We start from the raw sequence: 19,209 nt of genomic DNA on the forward strand, positions 1-19,209 counted from the left end.
ATATTAATAGCCATGTATGTACCGCACGCAAGGAATACAACGGATAATAAACCGCATACGAAATATTAAATGAGTTTAAAATGTATGCTGTCTGCACATTATCTTTGAATGTGAATTTTACAGATTATTTTTGGGCTTTCATGTCCACTCAAAGGCTTATTTATTCCCACAGTTTGTGTGTGTGAAGAGCTCTTTTAGCATATAAATCATTCCGTTCACAGATAACCAGCAGAGCCATGCAGTACATGCCTCTGGTTCAAAGGTCACCGTAAAAGTGTTAACAGTAAACAATAAACACAGTAAAAGGCATATGTACATTTTATGCACCGTTATTATATTGATCCGTAAAAAAAAATTCCCAACTTAAGTTAAAACCATGTTCTGGGAAAATAAAACGCAGGATAAAATCAAGAATTAGCCCACAATAAAACGTGTTAAATTGGGCAAGTAATTATTTTTGAAAACAAAGAACGCAAATATTGACAGAACCTTTAATGGACTTCTAAACCGCATATGGCAGTGTGCGACAAAGCAAATGGCTTTATTTAATTATTCGTTTAATGTGCTGCGCTTTAAACACCGACTATATACCTATCTATCTACTCGCCCGCACAAGGGAATGTTCTGCAAACCAAAAACCGTAGACTCGGTCCGGAGTGAAAAAAACACGAATCAATTTGCATGCACACCGGATTGCCATGACTCACTAAAATTCATATTTTAAGTTTGGCGATGTAAATTTGCAGAGTACATGCCCTACCGGGTGAGTTACAACAGGACATCCGTACATCATGACGGAACGGATGCATTCAATCCACAGAAATAAAATTTAAATACTGTACCGTATTAACATTTCTCAGAAGGTGCAAAAAAAGTGTCCATAAAGTCTTTTTAATTCTGGAACGACAATGCTATTTGCACGATCACGGATGGCATGTCCTAGCCACTGGTACTATCCATCAATACTTGAGACCCATAATTGCAGAGGCACAATAGCCAAGCGTGTGCCCTAAGCACTGTTAAAACAACTATGAAGACGGAGCGATGAAATCTAAACTAAACTTAAATTTGTTTTTATTTTACCAGCATTTGGCACACTGAGCTGGCTATCACAAATGATGGCTCAACAAAGTGGCTTATCACCGTGTGGAAATTTAAAGCAGCCAAATACTCCAGACAAACGTTTCTAAAATGTGGAGGGAAAAAACCGGAGGACCCAGAGAAAAATCTATGTGACTCCGGGGAGAACAAATATACAGTGGTCAGGGTCGGGATCGAACCCACGACCTCCTCCATACCACGCGAGATGGTTAACATCTCGCCACTGTATCACTCCAAATTGGCTACATATGCAGGAGCTGGGTTATCCAGCAGTGGATTTATCATAGATGACGAAAAAAATTATTGATGATGATAAAAAACGAATGTTCCAGTGCCACCCGTTGGCCCTTCCCTTTGAGCAGATTCAAGAAAAGCTCGATTAGCATTCCGGCTTCTTGATTGTACGCCGCTGCACGTTTTCCTCCTTTGGCTCTTCTCCCGTTATTTTCGAGCCAAAAATCATCATCATTAACGTTTGCGTGACTTTAATTATTGTAAAACGTGTTACTAATGCATTTGGCACCCACGTTTATTTTTGGGGTGTTCCGTTAATGAGTGCCGCCTGCTTGTTGCGCAGCGTTGCCACGCTGCCCATCTCCGCAGGGGCCTGCGTTGCTAAAAACGCCTCTTGAAGATTATTTTGCCCAACCTTTCCGCCCCCCCCCCCGCCACCCCCCGTTATTTTTGCACATTCGCAACTGCCACCGTGGCGAGCGAACCGCCGAAGCGACGTTTGAGAGCGCGTCGATCTCGGTCGAACGGCCCCTTCGCATTTCGACTCGGGCAGCAGCAGCAACCGCCGCCACCAGGGCGACCGGCCGTGCAGCTTGGAGAGAGAGAGAGTCGCGGCGATAGCGGCGGCACGACCGGCCGCTTCGCTCGCTGGTTGAGGGCCGCCCGATGGAAACTTGGCCCATCTCTCGCCACCGCGTTTCACCCCCGCCACCCACCCACCCCCCACCCCAAATGGCTCTGAGCGACGGCGTCGATACGAGGCCGTCGGAAGCCATCCGTGCTGTCAGTTTGACGACGCGCGTTTAGCCTGCCAAGGTTAAGGTGACTATCGGTATATTAACTTCGGCGTTAATCATGGCAACGTGCGAACAATAGCATCTTCATAATAAATATATATTTAAATATATATTTTACCCAAGTGTTGGTCCATAAAATGCTCAGTTATGAGCAGGCCATTTTACAATGCTTTGTCTATATACATGTAAAAAAAATATAAAAATCCGGCCAATATCAATTCACCAATGGATTAAGGCCTCTCCAGGTCGTGCGAGTTTTTTATTTTCATTTTGCCATACTTCACCGCACTGGTCAGTGCAGGTTGGTGAGGGGGCAGGGAGGGCACTCGCCACTGATGTTAGCCATGGCCAGGAATCTAACTCGATTGGCGTGTTTTAAACCCAGTCTCCAGGTATGCACATCCATACCAGACTCTACTGCTGTTGTTGTTCTATGGCTACCGTAGATTTCCTTCTCATTTGTGTCTTGGCGAAATGCTCTTTTTTTGCACGACATTCCTTGCAGCCCGCTATTGTTTCAAGGACAAATGCGGCAAACAGGACGCGTCCGATTCATTCAAATTCACACCCATTCATTCTTTCATTCGAAACCCGTTCCCGTTTTGCAGTGTTTCGTGCGACGCAGCGACAGACGACGCTCAATTTACGCCGATTGCAGATTTAATATCCGAGCAGTCGCCACCGGGGGGGGGTCTGTTTGCAAGAACACAGCCTAGACAAAGGCTGGCAGCAGTCGTCAGGCAACAGACCGCTCGACACGCTATAACCTTTCAAGGCACGGTGATCGTTTCGGACTCCTGCAATAACGCGGCAAGTTTCGCTGAAGTTGCACGTGCAACTTGCGCGCGTACGCGCGGCTTGGGTGTCTCTGACCGAAGAAAAATGACCCGGTGATTTATCACTTTCTCCCAACATGAAACCTGAACGACTGCTGTGGGAGCTAATTGAACAGAGCGCTTTGATCATTCTGTCACGGAGACAAAGACGGACGCTCGGTAAATGGGAGTTTTACTGCTCTCCCGAGGCGGGTTTACGGGACAGAAGCTGCTTTGTACACACTTCATTGCCGTCCAGATAGACAACGGTGAGCTCATTTGTATGGCGGGGCCCCCGCTCAGGAGAAGCGCTGGGTGTTTGTACCGCGAACAGATGGTCGTACACCTAAAACAGCGGCAGTGGCCGCAGCACGCTGCATCGTATCCTCCGCGGCAATTAGTCAAGCAGACGCTCATTACCGACCGCTCAGCAGTTAGGTGGGGCCCCTTCGCGACCGGTTCGAGGTGGAGAGGCGAGCAAGCGTTGCTTTCAAGCTCGCCTTTGTTTAAGAAGCTCGGCTAAATGCTCGACTAATTTTGGTCTTTCATGCGGAGGACATGTTTTGTGCGAATGATTGCAAGAGGACAAACGGGTTTATTTATTTTGTTTGTTTAGCTCACGAATGAATGCCCTAACCACTAAATGTATATTGTGTTGCATGTGTCCATGAAAGAGATAGAGACGGAGCGTACGGGAATGGCAATTGCTTGCACATTCTACATGTCTGGGTGACCTTTGACTTGTGAATGTACAAGTGCAGAGCAGTGTGTGTGTGTGTATATATGCGAGTATGTTTGTATGTATGCGTACACTTTGGAAATCAGACAAGGTTACTTTCTGCATTACAGACTCAATTGTACATTTTTCCTTAAAGCATGAGACATTCATTGAAATTATCTGGAGAAAAAAATACACAAAGCAGTTGTCTGAAGGACACTGCACTATATATTTTTAATGTATTGTATTATATATAAAAATAATAAACCAATCTGCTGATTTTCATAAAGCAGAATCCACTCATCTGGTGGATGATGATATAGCCCTCCCAATGCCTTGTGGCCCCGCTCGCTCACGGTGCTAATTATTGGAGCCTGCAGGTAAAAGGAAAAAAAGGAAAAAAAGAGAGAGGATTTCGTAGTAATGGGGGGGGACATCACAAGGGCTTCTAAAAAAAAATCTCGACGCTAAAGCGAACGCTCCAGAGATCTGTTACGTAAAACACATGCTCCCACGTGTTTGGCTTTGGGCCTAAAATACAGAGGAAATGCCGCCTGCCAGCTGCGTGCCGTGTTAACCGACCCAGTGCCAGTTTTTTTGCCCTCCTGGGTAGGGTTCGCTTTCCAGGGTAGAACGGCGGAATGCTGAGCACGGGGAAAACTTCAGTAGCGACACTTCGCCCGAAATCTAGTAAAATCTATTTCCAGCCATAACAAACCGGGCCACGTGGCGATGCGGAGGTCAATTCGAGAGCCCCCCCCCCGACCCCGAGGAGTCGGTCTTGACGATGATCCGTAGGGCTGCAGTGGCGTGAGCAATTGTGGTAACCCCTCGATAATGTGGGTCACCTCATGGCAGATTCAAATTTATAGAAGGAAAGCTGTGGTCCGCGTTTTAATTGAGCCACGGCAATTTTTTTAGGTTAAGCCCGCGTCGAAAGCCCTGGATGTATTATTTTAAAGCGTTATAAAATGTACGAGTTAAAGGACAGATGCGTGCGTGCGTGCGTGCATTGGGCAGGCAGTGATGTACTCCCTCTGGGAGTCATCGAACTTTCAGGATTCATGGTCACAATTCGATTAAATAATCGTTAATTTTTTGCCATTGCGAGGGGAACGTCGAATCTATCTGTTGTGGCGAAAGGGTTTCTGTGAACCAATCACACACCACATAGAATAACAATGATTAGAAGCATTATTAGTTGCTAACTGCGATAACAAATCTTGCCGACCGCCATTTAACGGAATCTGCAAACCGCGCGAATGACGCACAAGTCCACTGCTGTGCTCACGGTATAATGTCTCAATTAACAACATTTTAATGTGTTTAAAGTGTGCACTTTACATTTCGAGCAAGTTTTCAAAAGCAACTATCACAGTCGTGGCTACGTTTTTGTACGAAATGAATTTTTTTTTATATATATATAAACTCTGAAGGTTTTCAAATGCAATTGGCCGGGATTTAAGATTTTTTTTTTGTGTTAGATCGCATAAGTATAAATGTTGTGTCGTAACCCTCCACCACCCGACACAGCCAGCAAGGTTTGTAACGTAAACAAAACGCGCCAATTAGTTACTACTTCAGCCCACCGGTGTGTTGGAGAGTAAATTCACAACATTTACAATCTGAGTAGTACGACGTTTCGCTGGTAATTACATCCAGCGTCATCGGGAGATTTGCCAGAATAGTGAAGCAACCCACCTGCTTCCGGTTCTAAACAGAGCAAGATGACGTCATTGCTGTTGCGACACATTTCTGCTTACGCGATTTAACCCAAAAAAACTTTATTATGAATAATATTAGTCGCGAAAACATGTTAAACGAAGATGTTTGCTTTTACATTTCTCCGGGATTACTGCCACAAAAGGTGGATAAGTGTCTTACCAGGACACCTTCATGATAATGAAACCATTACAAGAATAATTAGAATTAGAGGCAATTGAGTTCATGAAGCACAAAAAAACAACGAATTATAGTGAATACTTTTTCCCATTAAAAAGGGCTAATAGAAGCAAGAAGAATCAGCAATTATTGAAAATATTAACAAAAATATATATACTAAAATCTACCTGACAGTCACCTGATTTTGAACACTGAAACGTTTGCATTAATTCTCCCTCAAGCAAAGTAGACAGACACACGACTGTGCCTTGTATTTGAATTTACAATGTAAGTATTCGTGCTGTGCTAATCTGGATCATCTGTATTGTATTGTTCCTGAGCATCATTCGAACAAAAGGTGAACTCCCGATAGATCTGCCAAGGATCTAAAAGATATAGAATATGAATCCAAAAAAGGCAATCATATTATTAATATTGTTGCTTAAGCGTTTACCAGAGGTAAATCTATGCAATTTATTGCTCAAAGCCACTGGTGGTAGATGGGCCCCAACTAAAATAAATTCCAGAGAGCCCCGCGAGAGGATATTTTGACCCGCCTTTCTGCACCGGCCAGGGATCCTGGAAGAGGTGAAAGTCCCCCACGCTTCACCCCACCACACGCCGTCTGCCGATCGATCCAACTGTGATGTAGCCATTTACACTTGCTGGGTGGACAGAGACGACGGGGGGTGCGGGCGGGGGGGGGGATTTAAGAGACTTGCCACACGATTTCAAACGTAACACTGGGAGGTCAAAGCTGGTGACTCTGGATTACAAGTCTCGTGCACTTTCTACAACACCCTCAGCATACCAGTAATTACTAACAGAGAGTTTAATTCAACTTAAAAGCTGCCAGTAGCAATCTATGAATTTCCAGCCAAACTTGCCTTTTTTACATAAATTCACATCGTGCATTAGATTAAAGGGCTCACTCTAGTCCTTTAAACGACGACAAAAAAGTGGAACTTTGACTTTTCGCAAACTGGGCTGCTTTGACACATTAGAGCCACAGTGGGCATGGCGCGTGCCTTTGGGGGGAGGGCGGCGTACTCACCAGGGCGAGCCGTAGATGCGGAAGCCCTTGACCGTGACCTCCGAGTCCTGCAGGTAGATGCAGTTGGTGAGCAGCCCCTGCACGTTGTCGTAGTCTTCCGGCTTCAGCTTGGTCACCGACGGGAAGCGGTAGTAGTCCTGCTTGATGAGGTCGGCCATGAAGTTCTTGTCGAAGGTCAGCTCGTGGTTGCCAGCGATCACCACCTTGTACTCGTACGGCAAGCTGCCTGCGGTGGGCAACAGAGCAGACGAAAGGGGGGCGGGTTCCGCCACAGGCCGTACGGTTCGCTGAATCTACTGCGGTGCCTCACCCATCGACAGCTAAGGAAAGTAAGTGGGATTTGGGGCAGCACGCCGTCACGAGTTCGGGCGGTAAAGACAAGAGGAGCGATGGTAAGAGGGCGCGCCATAGGAGGGAGAGCAACCGGGCGGACGTCCACCTGGGAAAGGTGGAGCCGCCATTTAGCGGCACGCTTTGCAAGCCACGGTCGCACGCGAAACCATTGCTGTGTTCACAATACAAGATTCCCTCGTTATTTGCGAGGGATACGTTCAGGAGATGTTCGTGAACAGCACATTTCACAGACAATAATATTGGCCTACGAGAAACCCATCTTCGTAATGAATTAACTGAAATAAATACGTATATAAACTATGGTGATGATGCGCCTCATCGCTTTATCTCATCACTTTCTCACATCACATTCTCTCTCATCGCTTTCTCTCTCCCTCTCTCTCAATGCAGTCGTGTAGAGCGTACCAGATGCGATTGGCGGAAAAGCCAAAATCGTGGATAGCAAGTTTGTGAACGACGAGGGAATAACTGTACAAAGCCAGTGTGCAAAAAAACCACCATCGCACTAAGGCTGATTCACTTTCTTGTGCAATTAATTCATGCCCTGGACAGGGGCCCTAAAGGTTTAAAGCACCACTGGCGGCCATCGCGATATTTGCGCCCAGGAGCTCCTGTGGTTAAAACAATGTTGCACTGTGGTACCGTGAGAAATGGTGATGGCTTTGGAAAGGCCTTAATCCAGCAGTGGATTGATCGTGGCTCAAGGATGATTCCCACGATGAATGTGGGTTTGACAAGCCACTTTGGACGGTTTGTCCAGATGCATTAATACATAAATATATATTTGTTGTTTGCCGTGTTGTCGGATATCGGAGAGGTTGGGAAATGTGAAAGCAATCAAGGGGCTAACACTCACCGTGTGTGCCCGTGTATAAATTATATCGTGGTGCTACCGTGTTGGCAGTGGCACACAAGCACAATCAACATTTTTTATAATTTCAACACGTTTGTCAATAACGCTGCCTTCAAAAGGGAACGAAAAAATATATATAACAGGCAACGTTTCGGGCAACGGCCCTCTTTCATCGCACATAAATCAACACACTGTGTAAATAGGTAGGTGGGTCGAATATCTATTTGCTATACTACTTGCCCTGCGGGATCCACTAAGGTCACACACCCAAGCAGTAGGATTACAAGCACGGGCTTCCAAACCTGTCCCCCCCCCCCCCCCCAGTAATGTATTATTCTTCAACACCCACTCAACACCTTTTTTTTTGTAAACATCAGCTTGCTACGTAAGATCAGGACAAACTGAATCAATTCCCGCGACTGCATTAGCCGTTAACTTTTTCTCTCCGTCTCTCTCTCCCCGGCGCGGCAGATGAAACGGTCGGCAGAACGTATTAAATGTTGCCACCACGGTCCACCCAGCGGTGCAAACAGACGCGTGCAGCGGTTCTGGGATCGGCAAGTCGTGCACGGTGGTTTAAAGTGTGGGTGCCCCCCCCCCCCACCCACCTCTTCCAAAATCTCTGGCCAGCGTGGAAGAGTAGGCCAAGAGACAATCGAGGAGGGCTCTTCTTTTTTTTTTTTAGAGCCCCTTTCAGTAGAGGCCCTGGCACAAGCAGTGGAGTAAGTCAAGACATTTCAGGGCTGCAACGTCGCCTTTTTGGCTCACCTTTTAAATCATGTTTGTGTTTATTCCATGTCCTATTTGCATAGCTATACTATCATGCATTCTGCACATTACTTGTTAGTATTCCATCTGCTTATGCACTTTGGCTGTAGCTCTCCATCAGGGCCATTATACAATACCCAATGAAGTGTAAAATTATACTTATGCATACAGTGAAGGCAGCCGAGCGGTACGGAGACTAAATTAAAGTAAAATAACTCAGACCTGTTATGTAAAAAAAAACTAAAATTTAAATGATTGGATTTTCTTTCGCCCCGCACTGTTTTTTGACGTAAAAAAAGAAAAGAAAATGAAACGGCGAAGCTAATCGAGAAATACAAAATGTCAAAAGTGTGCTGAAGGCGTGAGAGTGAGGGCGAGCGAGCGGAGCACACCGAACTCCCCCCCCCCACCCCCCCTCGTGACTGCAGCCTCCACGCCAGCGAAAGCAAAGCTGCAACTAAAGAAAATGAACACGGATTATGTTGCAAAGAAAGCAAAATAAACGCCCTTTAAAAAAATCACGATTAATTAAAGCTCACGTGCGACGGTCGCCAAAATAAATAAATAAAAACATGTCCCGATTAAGCCTCATCAAATGTAAATGCGCCGTAGAAATTATTTGGTTCGCAGATTTTTGTCGAAAAGCTTAAAAGAGGTAAAAAGGTGCAGCCCTGCAATTCCTTGCTCATGCCACTGCTGGAGGAAGGGTCTCGACTCTAGAGTGAGCCCTCAGCCCATTTAGAGTATATGTTTGGCCTCCTCTTCCACACTGGCCAAACATCTCGGAAAGGGTTAGAATACCCACACTTTCCCCCCACCACGTGACACAATTGACCAGGGGTGGACAGAGGCCCGGGGGTGGGGATTTAAGAAGTCCGTTCATTTTATCAACTGGCGTGCCAGGAGATTTAACAGCTCACCCCTGGATTGCAAATCCACTGCGCCAACCATTACACAGTGGCAGAAGCCCAGGTAAAAAGGGGAGTGGAAATGTTGAGCGTGGCTTTGTGTTTCGGTGTGACAAGCCCTCCCAAAGTCTAAGAATTAAGTAGAAGAAATGTTCCAACCAATTAATCAAACGACGTAGAAGTCCATCAATAGCGGGGAGTGATCATACTGGGAAAGCACAGTCCACACAAAGAACGCAATAACGTCCAATGCTTGCGTTTATCCGAATCTGAATCTTTATTTATCCTGGAGAAATCCGATGAGCTTCTGAAACTCTTTTTCACAGATGTCCAGTAAAGCGAGTGACTTATAATGCACCTCTAAAACATTGAGGACCACCCCCCCACCCATAAGGGCAGGTAGGGTAGAGCAAGTAATCAATTGTTTGTGAGAGCAACTAAAATTAATGAATCTTCAGAAATGAACTCGGCTGAAATGTGAATGGGGGTCCACGTTGCGGCGACCATTGACGAGCGCGTGACGAGACGCCACAAGTGCATCTGTTGGCGCCACCGCTTCAGCGGATTCTCTAAGGACACGGCACTCAAAGGAATGTGGAGTGTTTTTTTCAAGTGTCCCAGCAATCGGTAAAAACGAGGCGGCCGCGCGGGGCAGCTTTGGGACATTTCTCCCGCGACTCTAACAATCTTCGATAAGTTGCTTTCGTTTGGCTGTTGGGAGCCTCTGACATTCATCTCGAATCTTAAACGCCGTGAACGTGGGTCGGTGTAATTTGGACAACTCGCAGCGACCCACAGTTATTAAAATACGCTGCTTGTTTTTTTTGTTCGCTCGTAACTATTTAGCAGCTATCATTGTTCTCGCTCGCGTCTTTGTCAGTGCACTCGCAAGTTTCTGGTAAACGTGACTCACGCTAACTGCTGACCCACGCTGTACCACTTGATGGTGCCGAGTCTCCATTTCATTTTTTGCTATTGTGTAAAATCTCTAATTTTCAATCGCAACAACGCTCCGGTTGTTTATGCCGGCGAGGAGTTTCCGTTTGAGATATACATATTTGTAGCAAATATGTCGACGAACGAGACCAGAATACACTTAAATAAGATCCCCGAGTGAATATACAAGAATTTCCCTGCAGGAAGAACTAAAAAGCGAAACCCATACTCATCCATGCTGTGTCCAACCACCACCACGACGCTTCTGTCCCTGCTCCTTCCCTTGCGCTGCTCCACTTTGGAGTTGCCTCCCATCGTCCGTGTTCCCAAGTTCTTACAACCTCGCACGATTCAAGAACCGTACTCACTCCTACCCATTACACCAAAGTAGACCTCTCTCTGTTGCTCGCTGCTGAGCATTTTGGGTCCCCGTGCCTACACTCAGCAGGCAGATTAACAACATCAAAAACAAAGACCCCACTGATAACCCAAGTGCGGTTTTCTTGATTGGGAATGCGCATTGAGCGTTATTCCATCTGTGAGGCTCTCGCCACTAGTGAACTGGGTAATCTCGCCTGGAGATTCACACTCATATACTGCAGGCTTCCGACCCATCAGATGGAGGGGAAAAAAAAAAGCACGTAAAAAAATAGATATATGAAATAAATAAAATAAAAAATAAATGTATTTAAAAATATACGTATATATATAAAACGGCGCGGAGAAGCCAAACACGTCGATGCCGTAACTCGTCCACCCGGGATCACGTCGCTCACAGCCTGGCACAGCCATGCCGAGAGGAAAAGTTCCGATGCACACCGAAGACGATCCCCCGCTGGGAGTGGGGGCGCGGCCGCCCGCCGAACGCCCCCGAGGACGGCTGCCAAACCTCGCCGAGGAAGCGATCAAGACGGGCGGCGGGGGAACGCCGTCGCGCGCAGCACCGCAACCTGAACGGGCGGCACACCGTAGGGTCGTCGTCGCGGTCAAATAGGATCCCTCCCCGAGCCGCCTCCGAGATGCGGGCGCCCCCCGCCCCCACCCCCCCCCCACCCCCCCCACCCCCCCCAGCCCCCCCCCCCAGGACGCACGTCGGCCTCGCGACAAACAGCCGCCGCTAAGAGGGCAGCCGTGAACTCGCGCGGCACCGTCTCTCCCTCTACGGCGAACCGGAATTCTGGGGCAGCGAGAGGCGTTGAGGCGAGGGGTGACACGTCGTCGTCGTCGTCGTCATCGTCGTCGTCGTCGTCATCGTCGTCGTCAACACTGCTGCTGCTGCAGATAAAATCTCTGTTTAAGACAGCTACGCAATTTGACACCTGATGCTGGAAAGAGAAAAGAAATACAGACGACTGGGTTCGGATTTTGCGGTTGTGCTGCTATTACGGCTCCCCGACCCCGCTTTGGTATCGTACCGCGTGGTTTGTTGGGCACGATGTCTGACATTTCGCTCCACGTGCCGGCAGCTTCTTCAGGAACTGCGAATGCAAGTGTGGGGGAACTGAACAACTCAGTGGCTCAAGAAACCACAACCCAAATAAAAGGTGTCTCGAAGCCGAAAGCTGTGGATGCCATACGTCGGCTTTATTTGGGTCTAACCGAATGATCCAGTTCCTGAAGCGACTCCCAGCACGTGGAGCAAAATGTCAGACATCGTGCCGAACTACAATCCAAACCACGATGGACAGCTAGACAGATTATAAAGGTTTTTTTCTTCCAAAATCGAAATAATTAATCGGGTTCATACTCTTTGGTTTTTTCGGTAAAGTCACGTAGGTAAAATAAAATAAATGAAAACAACTAAATTAAATCACGACGTTTCGGAGGCAACACAAGCTTCCGTCTTCAGGTGGAACAGTCACAGCAAAAAAGCTGTACTTTACCGAAAAAACCAAAGAGTATGAATCCTTGCAGTCACGAAAGCTTCAAATCTAGAACTAATCGGGTGCCCAGGATCTCTGCAGAGGCATAGTACATAACCAACTGTGGTAATCACAGGTGCTGGGGAAGGACAACTAACTAAACACAAAATCAGTTCGAGAGAAATGAGTTTTCAATCTAGATGATTTAAAAGTGCAAAGCTCCAGTGGCTTCCTAACATCGGAAGGAAGAGCGTTCCAGACTGCCGCAGAAGCACATCTGAAAGCTCGCGATGCGGTGACCGTCTTTGTCTGTTGACCAGCCAAAAGCTGCTTCTGCTGCGAGGATGAACGGAGTTCGCCTGATGGTTTACGCTCTTTGACGAGATCAGCGAGGTATTGCCGTTCATTTGTGGCGAGCACTTTGTGTTGTAGCCTGGCGACACTGCATCACGCTGACAAGGGAGGGGGGGGGGCCTCGCACACCGGGGGCGAGGAAATCCTCCGCGTTGCTCCGTAATCACCTGACAGCAACACATGCGACTCCAATCTCCTTCCCGGCTTAAAAACTAAGCCCCGTCGTACGTCGGCACGATGAAAAAAAAGGTGACGTCAATGCTGTTTTTGGGCTCCGTTCTTTGCGATCCTTTTTCTACACGAAGTTTCCTGCCCAGAGCCGGGTGACACAAAGGGCTTGCTTGCGCACCGCCGGTACAAGGCGTGCGTGTGTGCGTGCGTGCGCGTGCATGGGTGCACTCGCAGAGAGAATTGAGAGCCACGTGACGATGACCATCATCGCGCCGCACGGACACCCCTTGTTAAAACTAAAGAGCAAATGGATGCAAGCGCATTTCCCTTCCTACAAATTGCCTGCTTGCATCACTGCCGGCCGAAGGGCCACCGCTAGATGGAGCGCTGGAGACCACCTGTAGAGGGTACCTTGGCCTACTCTTCCACGCAGGTCGAGACGTATTGGAAGAGGTGGCAGCACCCACACTCCACACTCAATGCACGCGACTTTGCCGAACGGCTAACTGTGGCGTAAACCATTTTATACCGCTCGGTGGACGGACGGAGGCAGGGGAGGCAGGGAGGCATTTATTAAAACTTGCACCATTGTTTCAACTGCCGTGCCAGGAAATCGAACCGGCAAACTCCTGGATTGCAAGTCCAACGTGCCACCCATGGCAGTGCACAATTCGTGCTCACACTTTGGACTTGTTGGGGGGACATCGTGTGGGGCAACATTTGTCCGCAGATAAATGGAGGGCCCAGCTGTTAAGATTGGAAAACGTAGCGTCCAATGTTCAGGAAATGCACCCATCGAGAATAAAATTAGATTACATGCTCAGTGGGCCAGCCAGTAAATTTGCGGAAAGCCACTCAAGGCGTGAAATTGAGCAGTCATCAGAATATAACAATGGCCAAAAACACGAAAATCTCACCCCACACCCGCAAAAAACACGGAGCCATTCTCGAGAGTCCTCGCTTAATAACTGCAAATATAAATTCACAGATATGTGGACACTGTCAGTAAAGTGCTCCGCAATTAAAAAAATATATATGAAAAACCACGCAGGCCGTCACCTCTGAATCCGCCGTGTTGTGTAGCGGATTAACCTTCTCGGAAACTATACCGCAAAACGTAAATTGGACGTGGAAATGAATTTCATAACAATCATCATTTAAGCATTAGCCTATTTACATTTCATCAGTGTCCCGAAATGGTCACCGAAGCCACTGGTGCAGTTTATAAATGGAAAGTGCCGTGTAAAACACCAACATGTTTAATGACTAAAGCACAAAGAGAAAAGCCTTGCGAGAGCTTACAGTTGTGTAACCGCACCGGCCACGTGAAGGATTACGTGAGCACACACACAGAGCAGTGGTGATGGTCAACCATTGTCTAGCCACCGCTGGATGAGTGCCTCCCCCCCCACACTGTCACCATCCCTCACAGTCCAGTGCTGCTACAATCCGTCTCGCTCCTGCATCTCCACATAGGTCATCCTCTTGGACACGTTCTCTCCTCTGGCCGCTATTCTGTAAGCGCTCTCGTCTATCAGCCAGCCGAGTTAATTTTCTAATGTTGCTGCAAATCCCTTCGGCTGAGAGTGCACCGAACTATTAACTACATTTTGTTTATTTTACCAGGTGGGGATCATTGAGCTGTTTAGCTCTCGTTCAGAAAGGAACCTGGCCACAAATGATAGCCCAGCCAAGTGGCTTATCACGTGCAAATGTATAGCAGCCAAATGCTCTAAATGCACGTTTATTCTAAATGTGGAGGGAAAAAGCGGAGGACCTGGATATGATCTCTGCGACCACGGGGAGATCATGCAAACTCCAAATATACAGGCGTCAATGGTCTGCAACGAACCCACAACCTCCTGTATACCATGCGAAGTAGTTAATATCGCCTGGTCAAACTCCTTATCTTTGATTTGTATTTTACTGCTTTCTTCACACAATCTCAATGTGGAAACTGCTACTTTGTGAATGCTGTTGATAGTGTTTATATAGTTTATATTAATGTCCTGCATTGTGAGAGCTTAGATGACTGTGACCAGTAGTCATTGATGAAAGATACAGCCAATTATCAATTATGATACCAATTTCACTGTTTTATTAATTTTAAGTTGTAAAAAACTTTGATTTGTAACCACAGTTCACAATCATATCAGTTTACCCACACAAACACACTGGGGAGGGGCGCTTGGAACCTGAGTTAGATTCCTGGCAATGGCTAACATTAGTGGCGAGTGATATCAACTCGTACTGTCCATTAATGGGGAAGTATGGTCAAAGATCTTGAGACGCGGAAGCCTTCACCCACCAGTGAATTGACAAAGCGGTTGTAATTTTGTTTTCATATATCCACACAGTTGAATACTATAATTGCAAGCGTTTTTTTTATCCCACGTGACAAAGTGTATTGACCAAAGCTCTACCCACCTCTTGACCCCCCCCCCCCCCCCCCGCAGCACAAAATAATAATGTATTATTGATTTGAAATCTCGGTAGGATGCTGACTCATACAGCCAGCAATTCCCATCACTTTCGCTTAAAAATCGGGATTTGGATGCCAGTTCAGCAAACAAACAAACAGAAGACTAAAAATTTGTTCCGTTATTTTTCTCACCACAGTTCACAAGAGGTGGAAAAGTGCTGCGATTTAGTCTCCGCCTTGCAATCCTCAGCAGGGGGCTTTACAGAAATGGCACCGCTAAGAGGTCTGCACTGCTTACCACGTTTTTATTTTTCCGCACCTGTAATTGCAAGGCAATACGCCACGGCACCCAAACAATACATAACCTCTAAACAAAACAACACGTTCCTCTGCACCTCTAGCAACATAGACATCGCTCTCCGATGTGTTTCTCGGGTTGTTACCCGCACCTCGTTCGGCATGATGCCCGACGTTTCGCTCCACATACTGGGAGCTTCAACGGGAACTGAATAAATTTGTTCAGTTCGGCCCAAATGAAGCAAACTCATGGCATTCGAATTTGCCGGCACCTTGCCAGCTTTATTTGGTATCTTGGCCGCCTACGCCAGCCATCACACGCCAAACCACACGTGGCACCACCCCGAAAACCTGCCCACTGCACCATTGTACGACCCCGACCGCAAAAACCCTAAGCAGTGGTACAACATACAACATTACTCAGTCCTTGAGCGATTATGGTGCAAGATTTGCAATATTAATTCCTCGTAAGAGCTTGCTTTTTTTTTAAGTGAGCACCGCACAGATGGACAGTGGATATAAACGGTCGGTAAGTCACGTGGCTAATACAGAGCGACACATATTTTGATGGGAAATGCGTCGGGGGAAAAGTGCCCAAACTCGGCGTGAACAACCCAGAGAAGAATAAAAAAAAAATCTGAGATCCACGTGAATATGGGAAGGCCCAACTCCTAACACCCCGACACTGATGCGAACGTGGTGGATTCATCACTCCGCTACACCAGATACACGCCAACACACGTGGCAAGATTTGAAAAATGCTCATCCTTCAACTTGACAAAGCTTTTAATGTCACGGTGTTGGGACAGGCCAGAGGAAATGAGTGTCTAGACAAGACCCACAGATCCAAGGGGAGAACATTCAGACCGCGCATAGATATAGCTCAGACACCGCCTACTCACTTTACTCCCTCCACACACCTTTCTAAGCGATAGAAGGCTATAAGGTACACCCCCCATCAATTGCTTGCTCTTACGCCACTGCTGGTGAAACGGCTTCTATCCGGGGGAGTTCTATAGAGCCCCTGTAGAGTGAACTTGGCTGACTCATCCACACTGATCCAGATGTCTTGGAAGAGTTGGGAGTTGCCCACGCTTTACCCCACCATATACGACCTTTGCCGATTGGCCATGGTGTACACGTTCATACCGCTGGGTGAACAAGAGCCGGGATGCGGATGACGAAAACTTGCCCAGCGTTTCAACTGCCGCGCCAGAAGATCGAACGGAACCGACGCCCTCCGGATTGCGAGCCCGGCGTGCCAACCGTTAACGCCGCAGGCACGGCAGCGGCATCCTCCTGAGTGGGGCACTGCCGCCGAAACCGCCCGTGTAAAAAAAAAGCGGTGCCCCGTAAACTCCGTGTCGCCCGCTTGGGGTGAACCGCGCCTCTCGGAAGCGTGGGACACGTTTTAAATTTCCGAGAAACGACACCGGAAACTTTTCTCCCTTGCGAGCGGTCCCCCACCGCGCTGAGCCGTGGGGCACTGGCACGATTGACATTTCGGGCAGCAAGCCACAACTGTAGCAGCAGAGAGAAACACGTGGACAGAGTGAAAGACGAGAGAAAAATAAAATCCCAACCGTGGGAGATGGCCATGCAGGTACTTTCCCGGAACCAACGTCTGCTATACTTTACATTCTTCGTGTGCCCTGGATGTCACACGGGCCATGCGGCGTCCATCGCACGGTCAAATGCAACGATGCACTTTGCGTTAAGGGGGCCAGACGAGATGTGGGCCAATGCTCGATTCCCCAAAATGCAGCGGTTTATTTCCTTCCACAGAAGACTCTCTCGTGACATTGACGAGGAAACCGAATCACCTGCACATATAATTACTGACAGTCCTGAAATCCTCAAGAAATCAGCTGTTATATCACGAAAAAGAAATAGTTCCTTTTAACATCGTTAGTGTTACATGTTTGTATCTGGCAGCTAAAGAAATGTGCACGTGGTGGATTTGTGTGCTGCACTACGAACCCTGTCAAACCTGGGTTCGATTCTCGGCCATGGCTAACGTCAGCCTTGGGGAGGCGGGGGGAGTGTTGTCTGAAGCCCCCACCCCCTTCACCAACCAACCACTGACCTGTGCAGTGGAGTATTGTCAAACAACCCCCATGGCTGACACGGCATGAGGAGGCCCTCATCAAAGAGTGTGTGGACAAAAGGGCTGTCAAATATTATTATTACGACAAACCGCATGAAGCCACCAATAAGCAGTGTGAATTTTGTCTTCTTCTACTTTTTCCACCTGTGCTTTCGTTCCATTTCCATCCGAGTAATTTTACAAACATTTGAGATTATCAGCAGGTGTCCCTTTAAATTCGGAGCCGGTCAACCAAACCGCGCTTTAAATTATAACACGACACACCCTTACTGGCTCCAAATCACCCTCGTATACCGAAAGGCCACATTTTCCTCCTGAATTTAATTGAACCTTTTCATCTCCGTGGAAGTTATATATTTCTTTATATAGCGAGTAACATCTTTCTTAGCAAACTGCATTACATTGTCAAGATATATATTTTTTCCCTTTAGGAAATCCTAACCTCGGTAAGCGTACCTAAGTGGAGGTTGCAATATACCGGTGTTACTGTCACTCAATACAATAGTTCGATGCCACGTTGACAAATAGACACGGTGTTGGCAGTGCCACATAACACAGGGCATCGCTGAACTCATCAAGGAGCATAAACCATCACACGAACTACGGTCATCCTCACAGTGGGTTTTGGTTCGCCATCGAACAAAGAGGGCGGTCACCGCATCGCGCACTTTCAGATGCGCTTCTGCGGCCGTCTGGAACGCTCTTCCTTCTGATATTAAGAAACCACTGGAGCTATGCACTTTTAAATCATCATCTAGATTGAAAATTCATTTTATTAGAACCACTTCTTGTGTTTAATTCTTTGGCCTAACCCTGCACCTCCGATTATTATCACAGTTGGCTAAGTATGGTGCAAAAGAAGTTCAACATACATACTTGCATACATCGCGTGCAGGGGCTTAATGCAGCTGGTTCAGGTGTTTTGTTCGTGTAAAAACGCAGCGGTGGGGTAAAGTCGCACAGCCGATGTATGTACGTTGAACTTCTTTCGCACCGCATGTAACCAACGTGGACAACACAGTAAAACACAAGAAGGGGTTCTAAATGAGTTTTCAATCTTGATGTAAAAGTGCATAGCTCCAGTGGCTTCCTAATATCGGAAGGAAGAGCGCTCCAGGCGACCGCAGAAGCGGATCTGAAAGGGCACGATGCGGTGACCGTCTTTGTTCGATGGTTAACCAAAAGCCGCGGCGAGGATGACCGATGTTTGCTTGATGCTTTATGCATGCCCCTTCATCCTCCTGGTTGCAGTGGCATTGGTGGGTGTGTGTACGCCCGAGCGCTTGAATTTTGCATGTTTTGGGGAAATCAACCATCTAGTGTTGCTTTTTAGATAAGTGGTGTTTGAGATGGTGAAACGATAATGACAAAGTGGAACCGATGCCAAGTGGTGAGAGTAGCAATCTCGACTGACGCCGTCAGCGGCAAACAAGTGGAGTGCCGCTCGAATCTCGGCAAAATCTCTCCCCCCCCCCGCCGCCCCTCTCGAAGGCCTAAAACGTTATCGTAGCCGTTCAAATGCAGCTGCTCGAGAGGCGGCCGGATGGCTCAGATGTCGGAGCGCCGAGCCGGCAACG

The 19,209-nt window shown here is 47.4% G+C and overlaps 1 protein-coding gene across 2 annotated transcripts in view; it reads right to left on the bottom strand.

Annotated features, from left to right (window-relative positions):
* The window catches only part of LOC116945571 (metallophosphoesterase MPPED2-like), a 57,576-nt gene that overhangs the window by 19,348 nt on the left and 19,019 nt on the right, over positions 1 to 19,209 (bottom strand). Inside the window, exons 3-4 of one of the 2 annotated variants that reach the window (XM_076069426.1) lie at positions 6,601 to 6,826; positions 2,080 to 4,039 (exon numbers count right to left, since the gene is read on the bottom strand). In XM_076069426.1, the coding sequence (XP_075925541.1) occupies positions 4,030 to 4,039; positions 6,601 to 6,826 (236 nt within the window). In that variant the 3' untranslated portion in view covers positions 2,080 to 4,029. Of the gene's footprint in view, positions 1 to 2,079; positions 4,040 to 6,600; positions 6,827 to 19,209 lie in introns of those variants that run through there. The other variant, XM_032959995.2, reaches the window with a different exon arrangement.

Source organism: Petromyzon marinus, chromosome 24, assembly GCF_048934315.1.
Source record: "Petromyzon marinus isolate PM22_M1 ecotype Great Lakes invasive population chromosome 24, UKy_Petmar_22M1.pri1.0, whole genome shotgun sequence".
NCBI classification, from domain to species: Eukaryota; Metazoa; Chordata; class Hyperoartia; order Petromyzontiformes; family Petromyzontidae; genus Petromyzon; species Petromyzon marinus.